This window comes from Rissa tridactyla, chromosome 6 (assembly GCF_028500815.1).
Source record: "Rissa tridactyla isolate bRisTri1 chromosome 6, bRisTri1.patW.cur.20221130, whole genome shotgun sequence".
Taxonomy (NCBI): Eukaryota; Metazoa; Chordata; class Aves; order Charadriiformes; family Laridae; genus Rissa; species Rissa tridactyla.
In genome coordinates this window covers 65,104,381-65,127,797 of record NC_071471.1, presented here as the reverse complement: position 1 = coordinate 65,127,797, position 23,417 = coordinate 65,104,381, and the positions used below count along the sequence as shown (strand labels likewise).

Below are 23,417 nucleotides of genomic sequence, written 5' to 3'. Positions count from 1 at the left end.
TGGGAGCTCTTAGTGTCAGCTAGCATGTCCCGCTGCCTTCTTTCTTATGTTACTGGCAGTAAACTTAAGAGGTTTTTTGGCCGAGTAGGTCTGGATATCAGAGAATATGTGGTGCTACAAACTACATGGTGAAGAAGCTGGACAAAGATAGAAGCTATTTTGAATCAGGTGCTTTCCTGAACTGGGGTCAAGGCTGTGGAGTGATTTTGGCCAATGGCTGTAGCGATTTTCTTTGACACTTCAGTTAGGCCCTTCCTGGTGCGTCCTTGATTCTGGATTTAGAGAGGCTCGTCACTGAAGGCAGTATATGCAGCTCTTAGAAAGTTTGAAGAACTTGGGCAGGAGACAACTGCAAAATCAAGGCAGGAAGGAGGTAAAAGGAAATGCAAGATGAAAACATCCTCAGGCCAGATTAGAATCTGTGGTTATAAAAACTTCTGGTGGTCTACATGCAAAATTAGGTAAGGGATAGATGAGCTTTGCCTGTTTATTTTTCTCTTCACAGAAGGAAAATTGCTATGTGACACAAAGGAAAGTGTCCAAGTTTTAAGGTCTCATCTGGTATTAAGATACTTCTTTTCTGGACTCCCAAACTCTTCCACACTTGTAGCATTCACATTTCACTTAGTTTTAAAAAAATTATTTTGTATTCTTCGTGTTAAACTGCATCAAACTTTCCATTTTCACTAAATTGTATCCCTCGGCAATGTATTTTGCTTAATTTTTCCTGCACCACTCTCTCATCTTCATCCTTTTCTAGTTTTTCCATTGATTTTGCCTTGGCAAATTGCATGTGAATTAACATTTATCAGAGGCATTACAGAGTCATGAAGTATGGGGTTAGTGGTAGATGGTATTGAGTTTAGGTCCTTCTGTTTTAATTCTGTTTTTCATATCTGTGCATTCATTATTAGTTAAGCTTTGCAAGTTAATTGATGAGAGGGAGACAGCTGTAGGCCGATATTTCTATATGCGGTAGTCATTTGACCAAATAGAATATGCTAAAAAGAAACGTAACCTTTTAAACCTGTAACTTGGAATATCTTGCATTTAAAGCAAGACCTTGATGGGATATTATTAATTCACTTCATGTTATATTAAAATGTTGTTTTATGGGAGCACGTTTTCCTTCAGTGTTTGTACAGTTCCCTATAGAATAAGGCCTCCAGATGCTCCCAAAGTACATATGATAAATAATGTACTGAAGAAACGGCAAGCGATCACAAATCCCATTGGATTCAGTTTGATTTGCAAATGTTCCTCAAGCCTGAATAGATGTTCCAGTGTTTTGAAAATAGATTAAGTTCTACCCTGTCCTTACTCCTGTTACTCTGGCATTTTGAAGTCACATCCCACGTGCGTTTCTCAGCACTGGTTTAAAGTGCTGTGACTTCAAGTGCACCCTGATATACTTGACACAAGAAGTAAAGTCTGTAGGGAAAACAGCTTCCTTTAAATACATGATCTCTGCTGCTTTGTAGAAACTATAGATGAGTTGGCATTAAAAGGTCACTGAAGTTATGTGAATCAAGCGGGTTTGTTCTTGTGAAATTCAACGTTCTGGGGCTCACTACTTCCTCGTGTCAGAACTGAAACATGAAGAACAAAGCTTTTATATTTTAATGCATCTTTCAAAAAATAACTTAGAAATAGAGCCAAAACAAGCCCACAATTTTTTAAAAAGAAACCTGTGTTGTTGGACTGTATGGTGCCACTTTGCATGTGAGACTTAAACCTCAATGCAAATTTTACAAAAGAACTGGAGACATTCATATTGCGCTTGGAGAAGGGTATTCATTCCAAGGCTCTCCCGTGAAAAATATGCCTTTGTAGTATTTTCAAAACATGAACTAGTGCGACCAAAAGCAATCTGAAGGGCTTTGTTACGCGCTTAGCAGTTGAGCTGAAAGGTTTCAAAAAGGCAATATAGCCTAAACACTGTGGAAAGTCAAATTAAAAGCATTAGTCTCAGCACAAAAAGACAATGGCAGAGAGGGGATAAGGAAATGATCATTGAGGTGCTCCAAGGCTGCCTATCCTAGTTGGTGGGTTTAAAAATGCAGTGAAGGCAGAAAGAGCAGGAAGTGATTGATTAGTATAAGTTGCCATAGAAATAAATACAGTAAGGAAAGAAAGAGCAGGAAGTGATTGATTAGTATAAATTGCCATAGAAATGAACAAATACTAACCTCCTGGGGTTGTAAAATACAGGGCACTAACCCAATCTGCCAAGAGTGTTGCCGGATGAACAGTTTTTGATACATTTTTTTCTGACTTGTTCAGAATGGTTGTATGAAAAGCAAGAATACACTCATGGTTTTGTCACTGCGCCGTGGTCTCCTGCACACCTGGGAATCAGAAGGGTTGTGAATGCTTAAAGAAAATACGAGATACTCTTTGTTTACCTGCAGTCAATATTTATCTCTAAGAGCTGTTGAAGGTTTGGACTTCGAAATAATTTTTGTTTCGGTGATGCTGTTTAGAAGTTGTTCTTCATTTCAACTTACCATTGCTACAAGAATTTAAGGTTGTCCAATGGTGGTATATTCTTATATGGTGGTATATTCTTATTTCAAATCGATACAGAGAAATATTTCTGATATATGCTTATTTTGTGTTTACTTCTTATTTATTTTTAGATGTTTTTTCTTTTATGTTTATGATTATTTGTGTTTACATATGCATGGATTTGTGTAATATACTCTTTTTTTCTATCCCTAAATGAAATCATCGCTCCATCTTTGCTAGGAAGATGCTTAACTTTGTCGAGCATCCTATAAACTCTTTTATAAATCTGGCTTCTAATGAAGTTTGCTAAACACAGAGAGTAAACAGTGGTTAGTTTTATATAAAATTCTCACTTCAAGTATTTCTTGAGGTGCTTGACATCTTGCAAAGGATCCTCAGCACCACATAAAAATAATTTATAAAATACTGTGAACAAAAAAGATGAATGCCAACAGTGTGCTCCTTGTACAGGCGTATTTTATTAAGTACTTGCCATCCCTATCTTTTTTCTGATAGCTTCACTCTAATGTTTTCTATTTAACTGACGTATTTGTTTATCCTTCATTCTCAATTGTAACTTGGGTTCAGTACGCCAGTCAAAAAATGGTTATGGTCTTTCAGTCTCATGTTCTAACACCACTGCTTGAACCGTCATGTTGGATTATTTGGAAAGGGCAAAAGAATGAGTTTGGATGTGTGCTCACGCCATGTATTCTTCAAGAAAAACGCTGCTTCTGCATTGAGGAGGGATGCATGGAACCGAAAGACGATAATGAAATAAACTCCAAGTGATAGATTAGACTAGGTTAGACCAATTGTTACCACATCATCATCAGAGATAAATAAAAAGCTAAGATTTTCATACTGGGATTGCTATTATATTTCAGAGGACGTTTTGCACGGGACAAAAATGATAGAAATCAAGATGGCTAAGGACATTTAAGTCTAAATTTAGGCATTGAAATCTATCAGCTCCCTAACTAGTTTTATACTTTGTTTTCCCACGTTTGTTATAAGTGTCTTGCTCCAGTTAACCTTAGTTGAGCATTCAGAGGGAATTTAAGGTTTTTGTGCTTTTGAAGAAGTGTGAGCAGCGGACACGTGCAATTGAGTCACATGGCCCTTCAGACTGAAGGCAAGTACTTTTCAGTCGAGTCCAGTATGTGAATGTCTTGTACTCTCAGCAGCAAAATTAAAAAATTATGAGATAGGAATTAAAATGCTCCAACATTTTGTGGGGAACAAGGAGGAAAAGAAAAACCTAGATACTTAAGTACGTCAATTCTTTCTATTTACATGTAAGATTAGCGAGTGTTTAGAATAGACGTGGATCATAATGCAAGCTGTTCTTCCACAAATTCACATAATTCCACATATATTTGGGTCTTTAAAAAATTATTATGGCGAGTCTTAGGACAAGAACAGGAGGCAGGGCTCACAGTTCTCTGAGGAGACTAGGACTTAAACATGACTCAGTCTGAAAATGACTGTCCTTTTCCTTTGCGGGTCTATCTATTGCAGACCTTCAGCCCTGTGTAAGGATCTGCTGATCTGGTGTTTGAAGTACCATCTGTAATTATTTAATGTATCTTCCCATATGCTAAATATTATTATAAAGCATCGTGTAGGTGTTTGGAGGGGGTTAAAAGCTTCAGCGCAGTGTTCTGAGGATCAAGACACAGCAGGTGTGGAGCTTCATGGACTGGTAATTGGGTGGTGGGTGAACATAAGCAGGAGACACGGGCAGCGTGTAGGTGTGTCGTTGATGAGGGGATGGTACATCTGCTGCAATAGAGACAAAGGGAACTTGATTTATCCCCTGTGGACCAGTATTAGCTCGCCCATATGCCCGGCACCCTCTTTTCCCCTTCCCTTCACACAGCCTGTGATCTTTCTGTTTCTTTTATGAAAATGAGTCCTTTCAAATGCCCTGCCTCCTCTGTCCCTTGGGAGAAGTTGTACTTGGACCTTTTCCTCCAAGCGTTGCGACTATGCAGAAAGTTATAGTCTGGGGCAAAAGATGGACAGGAATATAAAGCTCTCAATGCTATGCCAGAACAAAATAAAAAAAAAAATAGAAAAAGAAATATTGACTAAATGTTTCCAATGAAAAGATTTAAATTTACCTCCTGTATTTCCAGGATTAGCTGACATAATGGGGTCAGCCTGCTGGTACAAGTGGTTTAGAGAACACCTATTGGCACCTTTTCTTCTGAAAAAGCAACATCTCTAACTTGCTTCAGTCGCAATTCTGTTGCACCTAAGGAAGTCTTGTGTGCCTTGCATGTTCAGAGTAAAATCCGACAGCCAGGGGTAATTTCAAGCTTCATCTTCAATCTTACACTCCTAATTTGGGGAGCACTGAAAAAAATTCTGTGTTTTACCAAAACAGAGACTGCTTTGTCCATTGATTTCATTGATATTGATTTCAGTGAAGTCAAGCCTTGTTTGCCTCAGCACCACGCTGGAGGGGGTCCTCAAAAACTGTGGAAGTATAAAATTCCCTGAGACCATGTTCATTTACTACACGGCTCTTGCAGCTTTCAGACGGAACCAGAGAAGGCCAGGTCACCATGAGCGAGGGTTTTCAGTCCACGTGGCGATGCCGGTGCACGCAGGCGGGGAAGCGATCAGCAGCCCACCGGCATTACTGTGCAAATAGTGGACCTCAGTGGCAAAAGCCTGCTTCGTAGTGAACACGTACATACATAGGTACGAATGGTATGATCATGTAGACTGCTCCCACTCGGAGCAAGGTTTCGTCACCATCTTTGCCAGGACTTTCAGGACCACACAAGATAGATCATTTTCAAGCTTGTTGAAATCCTGCTGAAGTTAAAGATCTGATTAATACAGCTGATTAATTTCAAAGTACGGGGAGTCTTTTGCCTCTCTTTTGAACATCAGAGGAACAGTTTGAGGACGTAGCCAAGTATCATACCCTATAGGCTCAGATGTATCAGAGTGTCAGCGTTACTATGAGACATCGGCTATCAGTAGTCAGTAGAAAATTGTTCTCATTTACCAGGCTTGGTTGAACTTCTTAGTTGAACACCGGGCCCCCTTGCATGATCAGGCATGATTTGTGGAGTAAAATACAGGCGAAAACTCTCCGTAAGTCAGCACATCTCTGCTGTTATCAGAGCCACACAGAGGTACACGGGTTAACATTCAGTGTCTTCTGCACGTACAGCCCTCTGTAAGACTGGACCTTATATTTAATGATAAATACTCCGATGAAACGTTTTTAATGTTGGAAGTCAGGTGTAATAAACTTCTATTACCTAAAGACAGCCAAATGGTTTATTTTGCATATTTGAATTACAGTTTAAAGTATGTTTTTTTGATTAGTATGCTTTTCATTATACCGAAATATTGTGCATGTATACTGCTGGAGAGCATAATACTTTGGAATTATTTCATCAATGATAAAATATTTTACAGTTAATTTAAAAAAAGTTTTAATAGTCTGAGCATCTTTAGTGTATTATAATAATACAGCACTTTATAGCAGACTGTAAAACTCCAGACTACAGTTTTAGGAATCATGCAATTTTGTTTTATAGTTTAATAATTGTTCAATTGAAAATGAGTATGAGGTTACTAAAAACCAATTTAATGACTTACAAAAATACAACTTTATTCAAATGTACTACACACCTTTACAGAAAATTGAAATTTCTATGGACAGATTATAGTTTTTATCCTCACAAAGAATTCTGCAAATTATTGCTAATAAAAACAGATGTAGCATTTGCAATGTTCCCCTAAGCCACAGTTGTTTCTACGTTTCACATTCGTATCCTCTGACAGGAATACGCACAAAAATACAGAGTGCTAGAATAAACCAGAATCAGAAAATTGGATCACATCAGATAAGCCTAATCGAACTATTCATAGCCCATCTTATTACTTTATGTGGTTCTTCATCATATTAAAGGTATTCCTAATGTCAGCCAATTTTAGTTCTCAATCAAATATCTAGTCCATCACGTGTTTCCCTTTTAAAACAGATAGCTCACTGCCTGCAAAAAACAGCCATAAAATGGAGTACAGTATTATAATTTAATTTTAAGGCATAACTACTACTAATAAAAATTCTAGGTCATTGCATTGTGATGGTAGATGTTTAATCATATTGTCTTTGGAAGCATAGTTCATAATATATTGTGCGTTTATGGGACTTGACAAAGCGCTTTCTTTAAGACATATTGTTTTCGGTTAGCAAATTTTAGGTTTTCGCCATGACTCTGCTTCCATTTACCCTTGTGCAAGTGAAAGTAACTGTGGTTGTGCCAGCAGGCTGACCCTGTTGCAAAGCAAGCGCAGGCAAAAGCCATCATGCCACCAGGTTGCTAATGGCATGAAGAACAAGAATAGAATCCTTGAAATCATTAGTACTTTTTTATTTTAATAGGAATAGCTTGCAGGAGTCGTACTTATAGACCAGAATCCCATCATACTAGCTGTTCCACAGGCTCATAATGAAATCGTACTCCTGACCTTAAAAACCCGATGAATTACAGTTAACTTCAGTGAAGCTAAAATACCACCTCACAGCCTTTATTTATTCTGAAAACCACATAGTGTATTTGAGTGCTCTAGAAAGAATAAATATTTTACTATTATAAACTATGTTAATGCGTTATCTTGTCCTCAGAAAGTATATCCACAGAGAAAACATGAGGAAAACCAAAGTAAAAGACTGGTACTATCTCAGATAATTGACCCAGTTGTCAATACAGAGATGTTTATTTCTGAAGTATGAAAATAGCTCGGCAGTTGCCAGACTAGATCAAAACTTAACAAATTAAATCTTTCTTTATCAATTCTTCCATTTTCGCGAAGAATTGTTAGTTGCTAGGCAAGCGAAAGGATTTCACAAGATTTTTATAATTGAAATGTATTTTTAAACACTGTTACTGAAGCAGGTATTGATGGTTTTGTCTTGCAGTGTGACAGTTTAAGACAAATCACAGGGTGGAGGCTAAACAATTTTGGATAGCAAAGAATTTTAATCACAGATGCAGAGTGTTTTATGAATTACATGCCTTCTCCGTCTTGTAGGGGGATGGTGCAGAGGGGGTGAGAAGTCAGGGGAGCAGCATAGCTATTTGTTGCGTGACTTCCTCCTTCCACGGGGAGAAGGCTCACTCCCAGAAAGGGACCCCGTTGTGTTGTGCACAGTCCTGGTGCAGGGTCATGAGGTTTCCCTCGTCTCTTGTCCTGCTCCCTGAAATCTCCAGAGGTTGGACAGATGGTCCCAGATCCTGGAGTAGAGTTGTGATGCTGCCTACCACAGAGTCTTTTCCCAAAATCTTTGTTTCCTGGTATTCTTCTGAGTCCTTGGGTGTATGAGTGGGTAGAGAGCAACTCATGGGTAACTACTGCATTCAAATTGGGCTATAAACCTCTGATTTGCTGTCACCCTTGTTGGCTCTTGCAATCTGCTTGTTGCAGACATTTCTGGACACTTTTGCCCTTCTTAGTGATCAGCAGGTTGTTTCCATAGATTATCTATTTCCTAGAGCACACCAAACCTATGCTGTTCTTTGGGACAAGTGGTTGATCGTATTTTGTCTACTGCTACACAAAGTGTCGATTAAAGTTCACTGTCTTATGCTTACAGCTCTGTCTGGTTTATTTTCAGTCCAAAATAACCGTAAAGAAGATAAGACTTGGCTAGTATGCAGAAGCCATTGCCCTGTTGTGGTAGGTCCTGAGCAGGTATCAGGCAAATAGAGTTTCCACAAGCCTCAGTAGCCTTCTGCACATGTTTAATTGTCTATTTCTTAATAGTTTCAAGTGTTCAGATTGCTTTGTTGCTGCTTTTAGCTGAATCATTATGAAGAATATAGTAGAACTAAAGCATTTGAAGACGGCATATGAATTTGAGTGCTCCAGTGCTCAGAAAAGCAGAAAGGATAACCTGATGTTACCCACTTGATGAAAATAGGCTTGCAGGCATTTACCATATTCTGTCCTTTTACGCGTCTTGCAGAACATGCCAATTGTGGAAGGGGATGTGGCAGCTTTGTTCATCCTCTTACACTCAGTCTGGTGGCACCGTTGCTTTCCCTGGCACAGAAACTGTAACCTTTCCTCTGGAGGTCTAAACATCTCTGCAGCACCAGCAGAGAAAATCGCACTGCCTTCAGAGAGATAGATTCCTTTACACTCATACACAGATAGCAGCTCTAAACACGATGATCTTTTTTAAACACCTTCCTGTACTCTTGGAAACCCTCCCTATTAGAAATAATAGAAATTCAAGAAATAACGCTATTTTATCACAGAGGAAAGTTCCCCTTCAGGAAACAATAACCAAGACTAGTTCTACCTATTTATGTGACGTGAGTTGTTAGACTGTTAGTCTCAGTTTACTGGCATATCTACTCCACCTCTGAATCCTCACTTCCAGTTAACCATTAGTCTTTATTAGATCTTTTTCCTGTCTGTCTTTTCCTCTTTATATTTTTTTGGGGTGTTCTTTCTTCTTGCAGATCCGTTCTGTAATCTTTGGGCACTCAACTGCCTCATAGACTTATTCTGTTATGAAATTTATCAGTGTACATTTTTCTATATTTTCTCTAATGATGCAATGGCTAAATGCAGATTCTGGGGGGGAGGGGGCGGGGGGGAAGAGACTGCACAGGACTGAGCAGGAGGGATGTTGAGCCCGTATGGAGGTGACGGGAGGAGTCACCATGCCATCACTGGCGTGGCTGCCTCGGAAGCTCCAGTGGGGAAGGGGCTGGGGGTTCTGGCCATACCGGGGTGCAATTAAGAGATTGGAGTAGGTCTATATTTTGATTTCAGAAAAAAATCTGTGGCAACCCTGCTTCCTTATCCTTGATTAAAGAGGATACATCGCCTTCCTCTGCCAACAGCAAACCCAAGTACATGAAGTATGTTTATGGATACAGTCGTTTGCGTCTAAAGAGGCAATCACACGACCTAATCAAATTCTGCTTTTGTTTATACACTTGTAAAAATGGAATAACTCCACAGTTGCGTACACCACAATTATCCTTAAGTGTACGTTGTAATTATCAGTTACTCTTTACATATATATAGACATCATTCTTTGATATTTCTATATAACCCAAAAACTGGTGTTCTTAAAAAATAAACTACCCGGGCTCTCAGTTATCATGTGGCAGATATGATCAAAAGCATTTCAGTGGTAATAAAGAAGATTTTTTAGGAATAGTTTCTTCCTTGCGAGCAGCAACAAATGAAATCTAGAAAAGCCCAATGGAAATTAGAATACAATAATAAGTAATCATTCTAAATCATACATTGGTGACAAGGCAGCATAGCTGCAAAAATAATACACTGTTGAAGAGCTAAAATTCTGAACATTTTCCATAGGATGCCTAAATTTTTCAAGTAGTCAAACGAAGTTTATAGGACAGAAAATGAAATACAGCCTTTAACCAAATTGGCTAACACATACTTCTAGTAAAAAATTAATTACAACAAAACATCTGAACAGAAATGTGGTTTTGTTCTGCTTTTATCCTCTCTGCTCATTTTACTTACAGTCTTCACTGTACATTAGTAATCAAATACTGGTAATAAATCACACCCTTTATCTCCTACTTACTTTTTATCCCTATGACTTCTAATCAGCTGTCTTACCTGAATAATAGATCTCTACATTACCGTCAAACCATCTACTTCACAGCATTTTTCAACTTGCTGTTGACTTCCAGAACATGAGATGCTGTCACCCATTTCTCAGTTCCTTGCCTTCAAAATCAATAGGAGTTCAAAAAGTTTATTTTAGTCTCTACTTTGGAGGAGAGCCTAACTGTTTCACACCAAATTGTAGCTCTAATCGGTGGATTTGGCCTAATAATCCCACCTCAGGTTAAGCCCTCCTGCGTGCTTAGCTGTTTCTGTGAGCCACAAGTAAACAGACTGACTGTTGTGCGTAATGCAGATATTTTTTCATAGGTTCACTCAGCGTGTGTCCTAAAGAATTACAGGATTATCCTCCCTCATGTCTTTCTTAAAACAGAATTAGGTATTCAGGGCAGTAATTTACTAAATACTTTATTACACTGTACTACTTTATTTTTCCAGCTTGACATTTTCAGAAGCCTCAAGCTGCCTCTAATTCAAGGCCAGGTATGCATTACCACATGCACATAAACATTTGGACGTACTGAATTCATGCTCAGATCTGAAATGTGTGCATTCAGATTTTTTATGTACATGGCAGGTAAGACGTGTGCCAGGTAGGATCTAAATAGCTACCTGCAGTCCTAAGTACCTAATTTGTGCAGAGTTGGGTAAGTGGGCATATAAATTGAGTGTGCATGGATGAAAGCAAAGCAGTTACAAGTATCTGTGAAAACCTGTTCCTAAATTTGTGTCTGCACAAAAGTAAAAAAGTGGTTTGATCAGAACTGTTCTGATCAACAGTCTGTAGTATGTTTTTTACAGTTGCTTGCCCTCCTCTAGAAAAAGTAGCGCATTGAAAGTTGTACGTATCTGAGTTAAATTGTTGAAGACCATTATATAAAGAATTCTGTGTCAGAATGCTCCTCTGCACACTTCAGTCGCATGCAATTATCTGCTCCTGAGGGCGAATTTAGGGATCTGTTCCTGCAGGGAACTAACTGCCTATATACAATTTTGGAAGTCAAATGCAAATTCAGAAGGAAAAATTGTCCCTTTTTTCCTACCGATTTTGAACTTAATTAGTTTGACAAATTCTTCCAACTATTTGCGGAATCATGCTCTCATCAAGGGTTGGCCTAACCCCTATTACTTTTAATTAAGATTTCCTGATTATTCCTAAGGATTCAGTCACGCTTATTTGCAGATGAGAAATTCAGATTGTTATAGGCACAACTGAAAAGGTTTAGATAAAAAACCCACACGGTCTATAGCCAGAGAACAGCTTAATGAGGATACTTAGGAATCATTAATTAAGCAGAGGCTTTTCACCTTCAGGCTGATGGCTCAGATACAACGTTGTATTTAGTAGCAGTACAACTCTTCTGCAAGCGCCCTTAGTGAGAGAGCTCTGCCCTTTGGATGCTGAACCGGTCGCCCTGGGTCCACGTCGCAGGGACAGCCCCTGAAATCAAGTCATGCTGGCTCGCGTCAGTGTAACAGGAGACCGGACTCGGGTGTTTCGTGAACACTTAAAAGAGAGCAACTGGCAAGGTTGCAACTCCAAATAATCTCCAAGCCAGTGAGACGCATCTGCTCATGTATGCTCTGCAAGTCCTCATTCATCATCTGCTGCCGTTTGTTATGTACAAAGCCTGTTGTAGTGCAATTACGTTCATCCATGCACAGCATATCAGAAATGCGACGTCCTGTGCTGTTCAAGTGGGCGCTGAGTGTGAGCAGCATAGTGATAGCCCAGATCCCTTTCAGGCATACTGCTCTCAAGTACTAGAGAGGCGAATCCCATCTTGGCCACTGCACGTGTCATCTCTTCAACCCATTAAGCTCACTTCTCACGGGGACCGCTCAACACGCTAGTGCAGTACCAGTGCCGGCGCCCGTAATGCAGCCAGCATATACAGTATACATTAATACACAGTAGACACAGTCTGCGTTATACCGATCCCTCACCTCTACTAATGCTGTCTTATTTCTGACTTTCCACCCACTGGTCTGGAGGTGGGAGTAACACAAGAAACCATGTTGTCGCTGTAGTTGACGCACACCCAGATGTATGTTTTTTTTGAATGCTTCCTCTTGGGAAACTTGGTGACAACATATCGACACTGAAGCTTGCTAGTAAGACAAAGCTGATGCTCGCGAGTATTAGATGCATGAGTAGGTAGATCACAAAAAACACCCCTCGCTTGGTGCTGTTTTCTACTTGCCTCAGCTCAGTCCAGAACTGTTAATAAAACTGTTTTGCATTCAGGGAAATACTTGCTGCCAACCATCATCAATCAAGATTCTCTTCAGATGGCACTTTCAAGATGTTTTTCTAGGTGAAACCTTCTCATCTCTCTCTTGAGTCCCACTAAAGGATGTTAAAATTTGGTAGCGTAGGGCACCTTCAAGATTTTTCTTGTAGGGTTTGCAACGGAATTAGAAAAATCTGAGGATGTAGGAGGACTGGCCCTTTTTAACAGAGCAGCTCCTCTCCCAGAAAGGGAAATGAAGGGCATGGGGAAACATCCTGAGTGCTTTGCGACGTTACAAACCTATATCCCATTAATTCCTCAGTCTCTTTGATGAAGTGCACTGCCTGAGGTGCAAATCAGTGCCACTTTTGTGCATTGAACCTGTCCTCCTAAGAGAAGAAGTGCTCCAGAACCGCCTCCTCATTTCAAAAATACTACAGAATAGTTGTCAGTATTGACCTGAGCTAGATTAAACTAGCTACCTCAGAATATAAGGCTTTATATCCCATTAATAATCCCCTGAACTATCCAGTCTGCCACAACATAATACTTCAAAAAGTAGGCAAACTACTCACAATAAATCTTCAAAAGCTTCTTCCAGTTTAGTATGGAAACCTTACAAAATACACCCAAAGTGATCGTGTTGATCTCCCTTACTTGCATAATTAGCATTCATCTATTTGTACTTTCTGGCTTATTAAATGTAAACATAAACATAAGCCTTCTGTCCTTCTCTGAATTATTTTTGTGATGAAACAAAGCAGGATCACATCCTGTGAATACAATTTTGCATAATCTGATAATTATTTGCATAATCTGGTTATTATAGGCTCGAATTTGTCTTAATAGGGTTATAATCGTTAAACATCTAACAATCACCATACTTTTTGTGTCTGAGAAATTATTTCAGTGATGGAAAAAATTTCTCAGTGCTTCTTAATGAGCTCAAATTGGAGGCCATGTATGCAGATCGTATTAGGAAGTTGCTTTTCATTTTCACTTGCCGCTGCCTGGCCAGTGGAAGAATTCGTGTTGGCGCAGTGGGATCAGGGCAGCAAAGAACCAGGCACCTTTCTAATAAGGTCAGGATTCTGCAGACTCCTCTTACATGAGAGTTTCTCTGCTTATTTGAGTAACATCATTAATTACAGCGTAACAGTTGCATGTGAGAGCATCGTTCATGTGTAAATAATGGATATGAGGAAGGCCGCTATAACATCATCCATTAAAGCGTAGTCCACTATAGTTACAGCCCATTAAAGAGAATTAGTGTTAGGATTTCACTCCTACTATTTTTGAGAAGGGATGATTTTTCTCTCCTTCACTCACTTCAGCAGGGGAGGAATGAATGTAGGATGCTACATCAAAGTCTCTCGCAAGTATTGAGTTTTAAGATCCATATTGCAGGGGCCTTTTAATAACGTTTAGGAAGCTGACAGGACAAACCAGGGCCTAGCTTAGCTAATGGAGATCTGTGCACAGGGCTAGCTGGATGTTTAGTTTTTTTCAGTCATGACTTAAATCTGTTGAAACATATGCTTGTCGTAGAGAAATAAAATGCCAACAATCAAGATTTTATGATACTCATTCACTTTTAGAAATTAAAATGCTGTCAGAATTCATTAATCAGGAGTACTAACAGTGAATTTGAATACCTTTCTACAAAGGTATAAAGGCGTATATTCTAATGAAAATAAAAATTATTATAGCCACATCTAGCAGCTAGGCTTAAAGTTGAAGTCTTACGTTTTGCATTAAAAAAAGTCCTGTATTCAGTGACTTTGAACTTTGCCAAAACATTCTATTTGGGTGAAATTTTTCATGTTACGTGCATGGCTCTGGCTGAATTCCTGGGGACCAGCTGCGGGTCAAGACCGCAGTCTGCCATAGCCTGGTTTTGTTATAGACTTGCCTTGGTAAATTTGATTGCATTATTTAAAAATAATCTTTCTGATATTTTTATCCTGAATGGTATTTTCAGTGCTAGAAAGGAACATGGATATTGAAGCAAATACTGCAGCAACTTCACTAAAATTTCAGCCCTGCCAGTTCTGAGGGGACATCTGTGCACCTGCAGAACCCAGCTACAGGATTAGAGGAACAAGGAGAAAATGCTTTAAATTTTTATTTCGGTGGCACTTCTGGAGAGCGTGTTGTGCCAAAAACGCAAAATTCACCAATTAATCCAAATCACAGCTGTTCAAGATAGAATTACTTCTAAAAGAAAGAAAAAAAAGCGGTCTCCAAATAATGTCATGATTTGATGGGACTCAGGTACAGGCATAGTCACATAACTGCGGATGTAAGGAAACGGGCTTGAGAAGTGTAACTAAGACTGAGGAGGGGAGGGCGTAGCTGTATGATGGGCGCCTCAACTAAATGGCTAGTTTCTTCTGCTTTTCTGTGCGAGGATACTTTAGTATCTGCACCTTTGCTTTCACCTCCCTGCAACTGCAGTGAAGTCACTTGTTACCTGCAGTGTTTTGAAAGCCTTTTTAGGCTTTCTGTGTTTTCTTTCCGTGCGTAACCATGCCAGTACTCACAACACATACGCGCACAGCCGTATGGTTAATAAAGAGAAAATTCTTGAACATTTTCAGTCACTTAACCAAAAGCAGATGTTCATGGTCATTCTCTTCCCTTCCCTTTTAAAATTTATGAGTGAACGCGGTGCTCAAGAAACCAGCAATAATATCAGTTGCTTAAGCTTGGCATAGCAGACACAGAAGCTTCCTGCAATGCTCAGCGCTCAAGGCTTCATGCAGACTGGTGTTCAAGCAAGCTTGCCTGATCTTTCCTTCCAGCTGCAGAACCAGAGGACGGCACCCCTGGTCCTGCTGCCCGAGCGTAGAGGCAATGTGTGACCTTGTTTTCTTAATATCTTCCACCTGCTGACAGCTCGGAGCTGGATGTCTCACAAGGCCGACCAATGCGGCCAGCATCCCTACTGAGCTCCCTCCCTGCAACTCTGCTTTTGGGCTTGGGAGGCTCCCAAGTTTTTCTTAGCAGAGAGTTCCAGCCACAGACCGTCCTGTCACCTGCTCGGTGTGAAGGAGAACGTGCCTGTGACCACCTGCCTGTCACAGAGCAGCACGTCACAGCCGCCCTCCGGCCGGCAGCTCCCTGCCGAGGCACACCTGGAGGTGTGAGATGTGGGGCAGAAGCACTGGAGCTGCATTACTATGGTGCCTCTTTTCAAGGCTCATTAGCGCAATGCAGGCCTGTGCTGTTCTGGCTGAGCTGCTTTTAGTCCCCTAGTAGCCATGGCTGACAGCTGCTCAGGAGTGTTTGCGGCACACTCCAGTGCACCACGTAAGCCCAGTCTAATAGGGGAGGTAGGTACTTCGCCTGCTGCCAGTCAGAACAACTCTGTTTGCATATTCGGACACGCAAGGGCACACACTCCAGCCCGGGGAAGCGTTGTGGGATCTGCAATTCTTCAATGGCTTATCTTTGTTCAAAATTAAAAGCCGAGTATGTCTTTTCACTGGGATTGTAATGGCTTTGTGTTCGTGCTGCTTTTCTTTAGATGCTGCTCAGTGCAGACCAGGCAGATGCTACCTGTAACTGCTATGTGTGCGCTGGGTTGTTAGCTGTAGTGAATCACTGGGGAAATGGGTTTTAATAATAAAATCCCAGACAACTCGACTTTGGATTACATGGCTGTTCAGTTTTATAACTAGAGGAAAAAAACCAAACCAAAACAACCTGGGCACTCTAAACTGTTGAGATAGTAACCTAACAAAACTTATTCCTTCTATGCTTTTTAGTATTCTGTTTTCTCCTCTGCCCTTCCTAATGCAAAAAATATTTGCTTGAGGCAAATCCATAAAAAGACCATATTAGGAGAATTGCATAATATCCCCTAAAAATAGGAAGCAAGAATCTAGGACTACAGAAATTCATTTTGCTCAGATAAATGAATGACTGAACACGAAAACAAAATCGTTAGCAAGTTACTGTACTGCCATGAAAGGTAAGTCAGTCAGTTCAGTTGCCTTGGCTGGGTGTCATATTTTGTGCTGTGCTCACTAGGAGACTAATTGCTTGAAATAAATATTTGAAGATCTCCGTGTCTGGTCCTTGTAAGCTGTTTGATCAGTTTGGTGTTTCTGGTAGGATCTGTTTTTTATAAAACCTTTAAGATTGCTGTTAGGTAGTTTTTGTGCCATATTGTCCCAGCCATATAAGTGCAGTGAGAGATGGGTCTCGTCTTTACTAACATAAGTATCTGGGAATAGTCCCCCAATAATTCATACAGAACAGGTCATCTTTCCTTCTTTCCGCACTTGTTTCTGCTCATTTTGGAAGGGTTACTCCCAAACTCCCACCTTACCACCCCAATCAAATTTTCTCATAAATTTAAGACTGAAGAGGTTGGAGGGAGGAGGTTTTTCTCTGCCTGTATTGGACTTTATTGGCTAATAGGCCTGTTTCTCAGATTTCTAAAGTCTTGTCTGCTGCTGAGTATGTTTCTAGCTACAGCTATCAAGAGACCCAGGTCTCTGCACTGGGCACCTGTTAGACCAGAGCTAGTTTGATCCATCGTTAGCCGGTGGCCTGGGGAAGAAACACTGCTCCCAGCCCACCTAGCCCTGTCCTGAAGGACTGGGCCATGCTACCTCATTGGTGACCGAAGAGCTGGAAAGCTGGCTGTAGCAAAACAGGGACCTACATGTGTCCAAGCCCCTCTTCCCAGAGGATTCCTCATGCCTGCCCTGGGGTGAAGCCTTTTCTTTTCAACCCCCTTTCCTCCTGAAGGAATGCGTGGAAATGATCTCAGGGAACCCACCATCACTTTTTCCCTTTCCTGACCATAAAACAGACCTCCCTGCTTTGAGGTTGCCCTCTGTCCCTTGGTTCTGATCCTTAAGTACTCAAAACCAGCAAGAATCTATTAACGTTGAGGAATAAGGGGACTTTTAACATGCCATGAGTGTTGCTTTAAAAAAGCCAGAGCTTTGTGAAGGTAGATCTGTCTCTGTGCAGTGTTGCCCACTGAGCAGCTGTCTGCTGGTTTTGGATGGGGCCTGACCCATGATTTCTGAGTGCTCGAACTGGCAAACCAGAGGGTGGCTGGACCCAAAGGCAGCCGGGGCATCCTGCAAGTGCTCAGGGCTGCCTGGGGTCTGCCGCCTGACGAGACCCCTGTAGGAGAACAGGGACAGACTGTGTGATTTTAGGACATGTACAAAGCTACGGGGGACAGGAGCTTAGTGCTGGGAGGTGATGGGATCTGAAGGGACTGGCTGATAAACTGTTTGTTGCACTGTATTGCAGCCTGTAAAACTCTCTGCGTGTTTCCCCTGTGTGTATTTGGGCGCAAGGGGATAATTGGTTTGCTTTATTTAATGTCTCCCAGCTGAAAAACTTGCGATTTGATCCTTACTGTGCTGGGTGTTATCTACATAGCTTTGGAGACTAGTGCCAGCAATGTCTTGGTAATGCTTGTTTTTAAAAGATACATTCTTCACTGTACAGAGTGGGATGACAGCACTGTAGTGCTTTTTTGCAGAATGACGACCGATAATTTCATGCCCCAAGCTTGTATCTTGAGGGCTGATTCAGCAGAGGAGAAAACCAAAGCAGCAGAAACAAAGATCTAACTTCTTTGTTATAGGATTGTGCAAAGCTGATTGTTTTTATAGCTTAAATAGCTTTGCATCCTGGCAGTACAGTATGGGTTTCAAAATTACTCTGTGCTGAATTGGATCCTTATTTTAGTGGCCTGTGTCTCTGACCCCCGCTTTACTTATCTTCCTTGTTGAAGGTAATTTATACTCCAGCATGGCACAGTGCTACTGCGCTAATAAGAAAATACTATTGACGATTGTGATAGATGCACCTACCGCTTAGTGAGCGCAGAAGAGTTAAACTGATTGCATTTTTACAGTCTGTATATTTCTCCACTTATTGGTTGTGTCCTCCTGTTGGAAAAACAGGTTAGTTGCATAGTAAATCTCTCTAATCAACACAAGAGAAGAGCAAAAAGAGCAAGCGCCCTCATTTGTTACAGCTACTTCAGAAGCGTGGTCATTTGAAGGATGTATTCTGAGAGGTTTGTCCCTTTTCTTCAGAAAGGCTTGTTAATATGAGCATAACTAACCAGGCATCTCAGGAGAGGACAAAGGCACACTCATTAAAATTAGCTGAAAAAACAACCCACATAACAGATCTCTATCGTAATGATACTTCTGTTGCCTCTCACTGTAATGTCTAAGCAATATGTTTCATAAAGGCCCAAAGTGTGTAGCTAACAGCAAGGGACTGGTTTCTGAGTTTGGATGCTCACTCCATGCCTGTTTGCATTCAGGTCCAATGCATTTATTTCCCTTTACGTGCTTCTCCTTCCCTCCAAATTAAAGCTCACCTCCGTCTGGAGCCATCCTCAGACGTTTTCCTTGCTGTGAGTAACATAGATATACATGCTGTACTGGATATATAAAAATACTGCTGGATGACAAGCCATAAATAATGTGTGTACTGACTCCTGGTGAGATACTACTGCAGTGTTTAATGCATTTATTAACCATGTAGCGCTGTGATTTGTAGAAGCTGGATGCATAATTGCAAGATAGCGTTTCTGGGAATATGTCCTGGGTTATAACGTCTGCAAAGGATGGAGGCAGAGGGATTTGGGGAAGGAAAGCAGAGAGTGATTAGGTTCGGGAGGATCTTGTGGTGGTTATTAGGTCAGGTCAAGACAAGAGAAGACTAGGTTAGGCGATGTCTGAGCAAGGACATATGATTGAACTCATCTGGGAGCCATTGCGATTAGAACAAAACGTGGAGGTCCACAGAGTCCTGTGTCTGGAGGAGAAATATCTCTATAAACAATATTCCTTTCTCTTTTCAGAAAACTACTAGTTCCTCTGCTGGCCCTGATTCTCCTTCCTTTCTAGGAAAGAAATAAGTAATATTCTGTTTCTGATCATGAGATTTTTTTTTTCTTTTCTGGACATGCAGTTGGTTTCTCTACCAGCTCTTGACCAAGCCCAACACTTGAATTCACATATTAAAAGCTAAAGGTTGCAAAGACCAAAACAAGGCTTGCGTGACTAACGTACGGGGTACGAAAGAGCTCATCAGGAGGTGCATGAATGTGATTATCTCTAAATATCATCTGTTGCTTATGCTACCACAGTGATAAGGTTCTCTGTAAAAGCAGATGTTCATTTTTATGGACTATAAAAGCTAAAGTGAGTGCAAGGTTGTTGGCAGTATGGGGGCAACTTCTTCAGAGTAGCCCACATTACTGAATTATAGTTCCCTGCGAAGCCAGGGTGAGTGTCAACCCGACTTCCCTAACTTTGTTTTACAGTCTTGTCACAGCTGACTGTATAAGTCATTAGCAAATGCTATTTTACCTCAGTAGAAAAGATCTCATACCTCTTTCCGTATGTTTAGCCAGTTATTTTAAGCTGCTTTTCTTTCACTGTTATTTTAATTATTATTTTTATCAGCCCAGCCTTGCTTTTGTTTTGTTTGGTGACGAAATTTCCATGGATCTTTTTTTCACCAGATAAGAGCTTTATATTAAAAAAAAACCAAACCCACAACAGTTTGAATACAGACTTATTAGCCATTTGTGTGTGCTATTCTACTCCTGTCGAATTAGGTATCCAGCACCTTTGAAGGTACCTTCCTGCCCATATGTTAGGCAGGTAGGAGACCTGAGGTGGGATTTGGCAGTGAATCTTTGGCATCTGGCATAATGAACTCTCATTTCCCAAATTTGTTGATGGCTTAGATATTCCGTGTCAGAATTGTCTGCAGCTGTACGTGATGGGCACACTTTTCTATTGTTTAATCTTTCTGGATAATGGAAGATGCAGTAAGGTAAATATCCGATGGCTGAGGATATCCTTCATAATCCAAATACATGTCTCCCAGCCTGGGCGTATTTCCACCAAGGCTATCAGCGTAATCTCCAAGTCCTGATTTTTTACCTCTAATAAAGTGTAGCACAAATACAGCAGTTCTGCTACATGTAGAGTCCTTTCTACGCAAGAGAAGGGCAGGAAGAATTTCCCCCTTAGGTTGTAATTACAGGACATACGCTTTCTATAGCACTCTCTTCAACATGTAGAGTGGGGTTTTTTTTCCATTACTTGTGATTTAGTAATGCACCGTTGTATCACAGTAGTGCAGCCTATGCCAGCATTTCCATTATAACCCGTTTTTACAGGTTTATAACTCAACAGTAAAAACGTACTCTTCCAATTTGAAACTTGGCATATAATGTCTCATCTCATCCGCAAAATGATAGTTTATTCTTTCCCTCAGCCTTCTCCCCCTCCCCCAAAGAAAGAGGTTTCATTTTTGCTGTATTTTTAAATGGAAGATATTGTCTTTTCTGTTTTGATAAGAGAAAAGCCTGTCTATTTATTAAAATTACTTTTCATTTCTAAGAAAGGAGGACTTTATAATAGAGGATGCATGTGAATAAGTGTTGTTGATGTTAGAATGACTGCATTAAGTATATGCATACAGAGAAGTCTTACCTTCCAAATGAAAGCTAGGGAATATTGATCACAATGATTGAAAAGCTTTTTTTTTATGTTGATTTTGTTTCTAGCTGTTGATTTTACCCTTGAAATAGTGTTCTCAAAGGTAAATATGTTTTATCTGCTGCACTCTGTTGTTTATGAGGCTGAATGAAGTAAAGAAAGATTTTACTGCATGTAGACAAAATAATGATATATTTCTCTTTTCTCTTTTGAGAAACACAGTACAGAAGGAACAAAAATCTTAACTTTGGTGTTGAGACCAACTAGCAAGAGCAGACTTGTAGTTAGCACAATGTTATGAATCCGGAGCAGGTGTAAGCAGCAAAGCACAACGTTTCCAATAGACAGACGCTTGTGTGAATTAGGAAATTCAGCACTGAATGATGAACTAAGAAATACGAGGCTTTTACGGTCCTTAGAGTTTACACCGTGAAGGTCTGAAGCTCTGAACCTGAGGCCTCCTATGAAGCCTCACATTCCAATTCAATGTAGTATGGGTGTTTAGGATATAAGAAAATCAGGATTGAAATACAGTTTCTGCTTTTTTACCCGTCTCCTTGGAGCCATCCATTTAGGAGTTGAAATCTACCCATGTGCCATTAAAAGAAGTTTCCTAACCTCTGTGAATACCACCTGTACTCCAGACATGGCAGGAAGGCTTCACTGTGTTCCTTCTTGTTGCAGCAAATTTACTTCCAGGCATTTCTTTTTCCATTTCGATAGTTAAATTTATGCTTACCATAACCACTTTAATGGTACTAATTACAAGAATGGGTATGTAAGAGAGAGATTTCGCGGAGGGTGTTTATTAATGAATCGAGCTATTATTTTGTCATATATTTGAAAACTATCAACATATATACAGTATGCATTCTTACTATAGTTAAGCTGTCTTTCTCTTAAATCCCAGCTGGTTTAGTTTTTCAGTTGTCTCTAGCATATATATTTATAAACATAAAAGTATCATGAAAAGCAGAAAATGTGCTTCCTAATGAGAAGTTCAGCTCCTTCATTTGGATTCTAAAATCAGTAATTAGGTCGAAGACTATTTTGTATCCATGGGCAGCACCAGTGGCTCTCAGGTATAAAATAAAATATCTGTATGTGGAACGGAACTTTTGAGGGTATATAATCAGAATGCTCAGCACTTCCTCACATCAGCTTTAGTCCAGTCCATCTCTGCCAAAACCAGTGGGATTCTGTAGCCTAAAACGAATGCAACGCGACGAGGTTCAGATCCTCGTTTTTTTGCAGGAAATAAATTGCGAGACCAACAAAACTTCCAGGAAGTATCAAACTTCCTCAGTGCAGTCAGTAGTTTCAATGTGTAAATCCAAGTCTTCTGTTATAAGACGTGATTGTACGTTTGTATAGTTGTATTGTATAGTAGCTCCTATAAAAGAGTGCTGTTTGTATTTCTGGAATATACAATGAAAGAAATGATACTGAGAACCACTGAAGTACTTAAATCAACCACAGCACCATTTACTGAGGATATCTTCAGCACGGTGGGGATTGCTATTGCTATTACAGAAAAGCAGAAAACTCCCAGCACAGTCGTGTTCACCTGAGCAATGGAAATATTAAACACCTTATGACGCTAGACGGAGTGCGTACAATTGCTTTCATTTTGGATGATGCTGCCACCAGAAATGCTTCTTACTTGAGTCAGTGTGAAGAGAACATGGTATTAGCAACAGATGATCATAAGACATGGCCAAAGATATAGCAGATTCATTTTTTAGGCTTGGATCATGTAAAATATTCCTGCATTTAATCATATTCCATATATAATAATCAGTGAACGCAATGTTAACAAACAGCTCAATTTGACTTACAGGTCATGTTAAAAGACATGACTTTTCTAGAAGAGGCAGCCATGCAGTGTATTAAAATTATATTTGTATTTTCATAATAATACTTGGAGAAATTGCAAGAATCATTAAGGATAAAATACTCCTGTGTGGTATATTTTCCTAAAACTGAGATACATGATATGTCTTTTGTTCCTATGCAGTGGTATTATGGTAATTATTAACTGTCATATTTCGCTGCTTCTCATGAACATCCAGCCCGATTTTTAAGGGGCCACAGAACATAACACGTTCTCTGCAGCTGATGGCACTCATCATTGTAATTACTAAGTACCCTTAGCTGACTGTTTGAAATTTTGCTGTAAATAAAAATCAGAATGTGAATGTTATTGGAAAACATGCAGTTACATTTGGAGAGTTTATTTGCTAATCACGTGCAAATCACAGTCAAAATTATAGGAGTATGACAACCCATGTGAGTTTATCTAATTGTTTTGCGCTGCTCTATGTATAAATTTTACAGGGAATACATTTTGCATTTGTTCATAGGCACAGAAGAAGCGGAAATCCAATGAATCTGTAGACACAGAGCTCTGTCTTAATGAGGTAAGAGTGTGGATCCTGTATATTTCACAGCAGAGGTGGCTTCCCATAATATAAAAGGTTCAGTGTCTGTCGAGATTATAATGGGTGTAACT

General features: G+C 40.1%; 1 protein-coding gene across 1 annotated transcript in view; it reads left to right on the top strand.

Moving 5' to 3' along the window:
- GFRA1 (GDNF family receptor alpha 1) overlaps positions 1-23,417 on the top strand; it is a 150,103-nt gene that overhangs the window by 114,889 nt on the left and 11,797 nt on the right. Inside the window, exon 8 of the mRNA XM_054206710.1 lies at positions 23,269-23,325. Coding sequence (XP_054062685.1) covers positions 23,269-23,325 — 57 coding nt within the window. The remainder of the gene's footprint in view (positions 1-23,268; positions 23,326-23,417) is intronic.